General features: G+C 37.5%; 1 protein-coding gene across 2 annotated transcripts; it reads left to right on the top strand.

Annotated features, from left to right (window-relative positions):
• The first annotated feature begins 838 nt into the window (after positions 1-838).
• On the top strand, positions 839-6566 carry LOC104587214 (uncharacterized). Of its 2 annotated transcripts, none has more exons than XM_010244735.3 (5): positions 839-1233; positions 1364-1664; positions 2355-2528; positions 3992-4047; positions 5244-6566. In XM_010244735.3, exons 1-5 carry the CDS (start codon positions 1070-1072, stop codon positions 5299-5301), a joined length of 753 nt encoding a protein of 250 aa, XP_010243037.1. In that variant the 5' UTR covers positions 839-1069; the 3' UTR covers positions 5302-6566. The 2 variants fall into 2 exon arrangements, with proteins under 2 accessions (XP_010243037.1, XP_088746432.1); XM_088890306.1 differs by having other exon boundaries at positions 4285-6566.
• Positions 6567-7673: the final 1107 nt, after the last annotated feature.

Here is a 7673-nt window from a genome sequence, read left to right as displayed (position 1 = left end):
TTGACCAAGTAGTCTAGTATTCAATTGTTGTTACCCCTATTATAATTCAATAAGTTTCAGCACAAGGTATGGGTGGGCTTGTGCTTGTTCATGCTTCGAGCCCATTGGACTTTTATGTGAAGGAACATGTTAGAGAATATCAACCTATTCAAAGATTTCGCCTAACAACTTCAAGTTTTTAGGTTGAATGATTCTTTGAGAGCACTCTTCTCAAACAGAGCCTAAATAACAAGTGATATGAGACAATAAATTGTGTCCTGATTTCTCGTGGAAAATTTTGCCAATCCCATTAATGGTATTAAAAGTGATTATTTTTCCAAATTTTGTACTATAATCATATCCATCCATGTAAATGTAATAGAAGACTTTGTAAACCATACATGTTCCTTATGTTTTCTTATAACCTCATAAAATGTAATTTTCAAACTACAAAAAGCAACCCTAACCCACTTGATGCCATCTTTTATACTTTTTAATATGACCCCAAAAAAATCCCACCACATGCTATCATGTATGGATGATGTGTTTTCAGCAAGTTTGCACGTTTTTTGCTTTCAGGAGATCTAAGTTTGTCATAACTGATAAGAGTTAGTGTCATGGTTTTCAAAACCGGACCGGACCGGAAAACGGTAACCGGTCAGCCCCCTGGGTCCAGTTTTACTAAAAATCGGAATTTGGTAAAAAATGTAGAAAAGGTAAAAAATACGCTGACCCAGACGGTCGGACCGCTAAACCGTTCAACCCGGGCAGCGGTTCGCGAGTTAGTTTTTTTATTTTTAATGTTTTAAATAAAAAAAATAAAATTCCTACTATATCCCAACCCGGTTTGAATCCCTTATTCCCATTAGCTGTAGGGTTAGAATTCTAACCCTTCCCGAGTTCCATCCTCAGTCATCTCAACCCTCACACCCTACCGACCGGCCACCTACGGCTGCCATCACCTCCAGCATCCGACAATGACACACACCAACGACGACCGGCGAGCTTTCAGAGGCGAAAAGAGTCACCCTCACCAGCACTTGCAGCGGCATCCGACGGTGAAAAGATTCACCAGCATTTGCAGCGGTGAATGGCGAGTTTGCAGCGGCACTCGGCAGCGGCACTTGGTACTCAGCATTGGGCATTGGCGAGCAATCCCACTGTCAACTTCTTGGAGCAGCACTTGCAGGCTTGCAACGGCAACTTGCCTGCGACCAAGCCCGACTACCCGAACCCACTAGGGAACTTGATTAGGCAACTTCTTGAACTTGTTTGCAGAGCCTGCAACTCTCTTTAACTGTTTGATACAGTTACTTAGGTTACACTAGGGAACTTGATTATTTCCTCTCACGCTCCACCTGATTGTGCTTTCCTTTGAATGCAGGTTAACTTTTTGGTTGTCAAATTCAGTTGTTTTAAGGGCAATTATTAGCCAGGTTGTTGGGGAATCTCAACTATCAATTTGTGCTGATCCCCAAATTGAAGCTAATGGTGGTAAAATGGGAAACGAAAAGAAATCTTCCCCATTAAAATGGAATGAAAGTTCTCTGAACAAGAAAGAGAAGTTTGTTTTTTTTTTTTCTAATGATTTTGATGACTGGGAGGATCCGCATACATTTGTAACTGCACTGGAAAAGGTTGAAGCCTGGATTTTCTCCCGAATAATTGAATCTGTGTGGTGGCAGGTCAATTCCAAGTGTTTTCCACCTCTCCCCTAATTTAACGTTTCAGATTTTTCTAGATTAAGCATCATGAATTACTGCTAGCTTTCAGACCTGGCTTTCTGTTTGTTTCTCCAGACTCTAACACCATATATGCTGTCTGCCACTGGGGTAGAAAATGATAAAGTAATGGCATCAAACTCAGGGAGTTTGGGTGACCAAGAACAGGGGAACTTTTCTTTACACCTTTGGAAAGAAGCTTTCAGGGATGCTTGTGAAAAGCTTTGCCCTGTTTGAGCTGGAGGCCATGAGTGTGGTTGTTTGCCTGTGCTGGCTAGACTGGTAGTCTATATTTTCATTATTTGTTACTAATGTACTTGCACCAATCAAGTGCCCCAGCTGCCATTTGTAATTGGGCTTTATTATCCGGTGCTAATCTGGGTGCATAAGCATTAAGCATTGTATGGATTGATCATTGCATGGATGTTGTTAAGTGATAGTTTAAGCATGGACCCTTTTACATGTAGAGTGAAGATGGAATTCCTTTATAAGTAGCCCCTTTTTTTATATGTTTCTAGAATTCACTTCCTATATCATACTCAGGTATCAGTCTTTCGGCAATGATATTCTAGTAGATGTTCTCCTTCGCCCTATCAATATATAGTCAGGTCTAAGTTCTAAATATGACATGACAATCTTTTTTTATCGATCCAGGTGATGGAGCAATGCATGAATAGATTAGATGTGGCCATGTTTAATGCTATTCTTCGTGAATCAGCTGATGAGATTCCAACAGATCCTGTCTCTGACCCCATTAGTGATTCCAAAGTTCTTCCTACCCCAGTTGGAAAATCAAGCTTTGGTAATGGTGCACAACTGAAAAATGCTGTAAGTAATTCACATGTTGCACAAGTTCATGTTCTATGATTGGACATTACATATTCTTGCTTACATATTTTTTCTACATTTTTTGGAAATTTTTTTATATTTTTTGGAAAAATTTCTGTATTTTTTAGAAATTTTCTATATTTTTTGTATTTTATTATTTTTATATTTAGATATTTTTATTTTTTTCATATGTTGTTCTTTTTCCTGTATTTTTCTATGTATTTTTTGTATTTTATTTAAATTTCTATGATTTTTTTATTATATATAAATATTTTATTGTTTTTTATTTATTTATGACATTATGGGTCGAACCATTTGACCCAGACGGTTGAACCATTGAACCGGAAAATGATGCCCAGAACAGTTGTGCTTCTGGGTCGGTTTTAAAAACCATGGTTAGTGTAGTAATTTTGTATTTTTTTTACTTGGCATTTAATGAAATATTTCTAACAGAGGGTTCTCCTTGAAGGTATCCAGAAGTCAAGAAAAGTTTTAGATATTATCGATAAAGGGGAGGTTTTAGATAGTTTTTCTTTTTTTCATGAAGTTCATTGTTGTTTTTAATGACTCTCTAGTCTCTGCAAATTAATATATTAATGGTTTTGAAAACTAAAAATTAAGTCAACTTTGTTCAATCAACCTCTCTAACCTCTAAAGGTTGTGTGCATGGTTGTTGAATCATGAATGGACCTAATTGGTTTTAATACATGGGAAGTATGCAATCTTACTTCCCCATGCGTGGAGACTGCATTCTCATTTCTCAGTCATCATTCGCAAGATGCTACATAAGGTGGCAAGAGTACCACAAGATGATGCTACATAAAGTGACTGCCTAGTCATCTTACTTCCCCATGGGTGGAGACTAATGGTATAGTCATAGGCCCTCGTTTCATTCTTAATATGTTGGAATATCCAATGGCCATGTGACAAGCTACATGTTGATGGAAGATGATTATTTTATGGCTATTTCTATGCAATACTTTCACACAATCATTTTAAATTATTACATATTTATTTATTTTCTATAAAAATAAATTTATTTAAAAATATTTTTATGCATAGATATACCAATATTGTTGGATTATTCTGGATCCAATTTCCAGCTCTTATTGACTCAATGGATATCCATTTGACTCAGTCTAGACTGGATGACCATGTGGTTAGATCCTTGGTTAGTATGAGACATTTGTCTCAATCTAGAGAGGCCTTAACTTGGTCTTCCCTCCAAACGTTCAAATTGTTTAAGTTTCCTCCTCAAAACAAGGAAGAGAACGTTGGGGAAAGACCTATATATATGGCTATCACAAAGATAGCGAAGTGGGCAAATAAAGATAACTTGGAAGGTCAACCAACCTCCAAATTTCGGCCCCATCCAGATTTGACATTTCCCTCTTGTATTTTGTTTCAGAGATAGTGTATCGGATCCTATATTGTGCAGTTGTTCTTTTTTTGTTTGTATGCAGGTTTGGTGCGCCCAAGTATCAGCCATCCATCTTTGTATCTACTCAGTCCTTCACCGGTATCAGAGCTGAACATTGACTGGCACAGTTTTCTAAGTGTAGCCGCGCCACACTTGATAACACCCCATCTTTTAAGCTTTAGAAAAGGGAGAGGAGAGAGAATACAACCAGTCCTCCCAACCATTTTTTTCCTTCAATTTTAAAATTATTTTTTGTTCTTTAATTTCCAGTTTAATTTTTTTCTTTCCTGCAAATTTATTTTTAGATTTAATTTGTGTTTTATTTATTTTCTATAGATTCGAAATTCGGCCAGGTAAGACAGAAGGCCTAGCTCGAGAAGTTCGAGGGTCGAAGGAGAGATCCGGAGACTGCTATCTCTGATCGGATTCTCAGACATTTTTATTTTGTTCCTTTTATTTATTTATTTCTGTTATTTATTTATATGCACTTGTTATGCTCAGTATTGTTCAAATTTGGTTTTAATGAATTCCATTTTTTCTTTTTAATTAATTAATTTTATATTTCTGCAACTCCTCTTTGTGTTCTCTCTCTTGGTTTTGAATACATAATTATTTTTCCCTTGCTTCCTTGTGGATACGACTCGTTCTCATCACTTTACTGTGTTAGTAGTTGTTTGAGAATTAGAATAAAATTATAAATGTTTAAACTGGTGTTCCAGAGTATTTAACAACGCGCTTAGTAGTAAAGTGATGAGGACGGATCGTATCCATAGTGAAACAAGGGAAAAATAATTACGTACTCAGATCCGAGAGAGAGAACACAAAGGGGAGTTGCAGAAATATAAAATTAGTTAATTAAAAAAAATAGAATTCATTAAAACCAAATTCGAACTGTACTGAGAATAATAAGTGCATAAAAATAAATAACAAAAACAAATAAATAAAAGTAACGAAATAAAAATGTCTGAGAATTCGATCAGAGGTAGCAATCTCCAGATATCTCTTTTGACCCTCGAACTTCTCAAGTTAGGCCTTCCGTCTTACCTGGCCGAATTTTAAATCTATAGAAAAGAAATAAAACAGAAATTAAATATAATAAAAATTAAACTGGAAATTAAAGAAGAGAAAGCAATTCTAAAACTTAAAGAAAATAAGGAAAAAAATGGTTGGTCATATGAGAGCAGGGGGGGGTGTAAACGGTTCTCAGGAGCTGCAATAATGGGTTGGAAATGGCCGGTATCTCACTCGGATAAACTTCGATTTATTGTGACCTTTTTTATTACCTAAATGCTCAGTCGAAATAAGAAGGACGACAACCCGGGGACAGCCACCACGGCATTTGCATTGAAGTAGAGGACTGTAGTAGGGGAACTTCAACGACCGAAGACGCTCTGTTTCACATCAATTGCAGTGGCGAGCATAGACGATGGGGGTGAACAATAAAAATTGCATTTGGTAAGGGCTTTCTAATGTTGTCTTCGATGAGACTGTAGTTATTAAACGAGAAGCTAGGCTGTTGTAGTTTTCAAACGTATAAGAGGCGACTTGTTTGACATTCATTATGCTCTACTCGAGCTTGGAAAGACAACAGTGTTGGAGGGGAAGGCATCGTTGGAAAGCTTGAAGGAAGGACAACCGAAATGAGAGGAGATTATTTTTATTCAACAGCGGAAATGACTAAATGAACCAATAGAAGGGGATAGTTGCAGATTGTAGCAACGGTGAAAAACGAAGAAAACAAGGAAAAGAACTAGGAACGGGAGCTTGCGGTGATTGGTAGATGTTCTATGTTTAGGATGATGGTGCTCTATTTACAGTATTGTTTCAACAGCAGAAGTGGGAAGATGGACTGGAGTGGGGAGAAAGAAGAATGAGGAGAAAAAAAAGGGATGAACTGGTTCGATGGTGTTCTGTTCAATGTTGATGGTTGATTTGGGGTGTTGGATGGTGAGAAAGTGAGAGGGAGGGATTATGTGAGAGAGAGAGGGGGGGGGGGGGGGGGGGAGGAGGAGGGAGAAGTGAAGAAGATGGAGGAGATGGTTCACCACTGCTTCCACTTTGTCACCGCCGTGTCGAGGTTGAAGACAGTGAACAAGGGAGGTCTGTTCTAGAGTGAGTCCCAACATAAGGAGATCACCACCTTGGCAACTGGAACATACTCTGACACAGAAACCAGAGAAGATGCAGTGACGGTGGTGCCGGGTTTCTGAACGAGGAAACCGGGACTGGAACCATTATTTTCTCGTGCTCTCACTGTCACTCACTCAAACCTTTCTCTGTTAAGAAACAAAAGAGCATCCGCTTTCTACTCTTGTGATATTCCAACTCCAAATAAGAGCCAACTCAGGTAAGGATGTATCAAATTATCAATTATCCTGCACCTCTAATTCTGTAATCCGAAATGGATTTTTCTTCGAAATCCCCCACGCAACTATTCTCTTTTATCGAGCCCTTCCCCTTCCACCCAAAGCCTGAGACTGTATTCTCTAGTAGCATTAGCACAAAACTGGCTACTGTTTTATCATTCTTTGACGATTTTCCGTTTCCGAAATATCATCATTGTAATTGGGTTTTATTTTAAAATTTTAAAAATAATAGAGGATAAATTTGATATTTCATTTCTTTCCGTTGATACTTGGGCGATATCAGTTTTTAAAAACAGTAAAGATAATATACAAATAATAAGAGAATAATTTATCACAGTAGGGATAGTTTAAGAGATTTATCCTTTTATTAATCAACCGTTTGATGTAGCCTGCTTGCCCCAAAGCCCAAACAAGAAATTCCATTCACACTCAACCCAGCCCCAAAACCATTGAAAATAAAGTAAAAGAAAAGAACAAAACCACAAATCAGAGAAAGAATCAGTTGCTCTCTATCCCCCGATTGGAAGCCGCATATAATACATGTATACATGAAGTATACATGTATTCAAGGTTTCACTTTGTTTTATTTGTATTCGGAATAAGCAAAATGAAAAGTGATGTACTGATGTAATCCCACTTTGTAGGAAAAAACTCTCAACTCGTTTGAGAGAAGTAAATGAAAACTAAAACTGACGTAGACTCCACTTTATGTGGGAAAGGATCAATAAGCGCGAGTGAGATTTTTCTTTGCCACAAAAGGAGTTTTTTTTTTTTTAGGTTTTAAATAAAAATAAAAGGCGGCATTTGTTTATGATGCAAAATACTAATTCATCACATGCATTTATATTTAGTGCAAACAAACAGAGCATATATACTAAAAGTGTTAAAGTAGTCATTGATGCAAGGTGCCAATTAGCAGGTTGTTAAGGTCTTCTCTGTACATAGCAGGGACTTGGGATCGGATCCCACCTGCACCTAGGTTGGGGGTTATTAGGGGTGGTAATTTTTCCTGTCCCTAACAGGCACATGGGCTCCTCGACCTGACGAGGTCGGGTGTGAGGGGTACTTTGGCGGGGTTGGGGTTGGGGATGGGACTATCCCTGAATCCCCGATCAAGTTTGGGGATGGGGGGATGGGGAATGCAATCCCTGCCCGACCTGTCTCTGATTAATAAATATATAATTATATATAATAAAATATTTTATCTTATTTATATTATAATATTATAATATTATTATTCATTTATTTAATTATTTTAAAGATTAAAACTTAAAAAACAAAAACACTTGACACTTAGAGGTTAGAGTCTTCGATAGACATAGACAGAGAACTTTGAACCGTGAACCCTAGTCAGTCTTC

The sequence above is a fragment of the Nelumbo nucifera genome, chromosome 6 (assembly GCF_055504915.1).
Source record: "Nelumbo nucifera cultivar China Antique chromosome 6, China Antique-T2T, whole genome shotgun sequence".
NCBI lineage: Eukaryota > Viridiplantae > Streptophyta > Magnoliopsida > Proteales > Nelumbonaceae > Nelumbo > Nelumbo nucifera.
Note: the sequence above shows the minus strand (reverse complement) of the source record. Positions and strands in the feature narration are given on the sequence as shown.

Bases quoted from the DNA above. Each gene is read 5' to 3' on its own strand.
- LOC104587214 (XM_088890306.1), top strand. From the start codon at position 1,070: ATGGCGAGTTTGCAGCGGCACTCGGCAGCGGCACTTGGTACTCAGCAT. The intron at 1,234-1,363 runs GCAACTTCTTGA...CTTTGAATGCAG, and splicing joins CCACTAGGGAACTTGATTAG to GTTAACTTTTTGGTTGTCAA. The intron at 1,665-2,354 runs GTCAATTCCAAG...TTATCGATCCAG, and splicing joins TTGAATCTGTGTGGTGGCAG to GTGATGGAGCAATGCATGAA.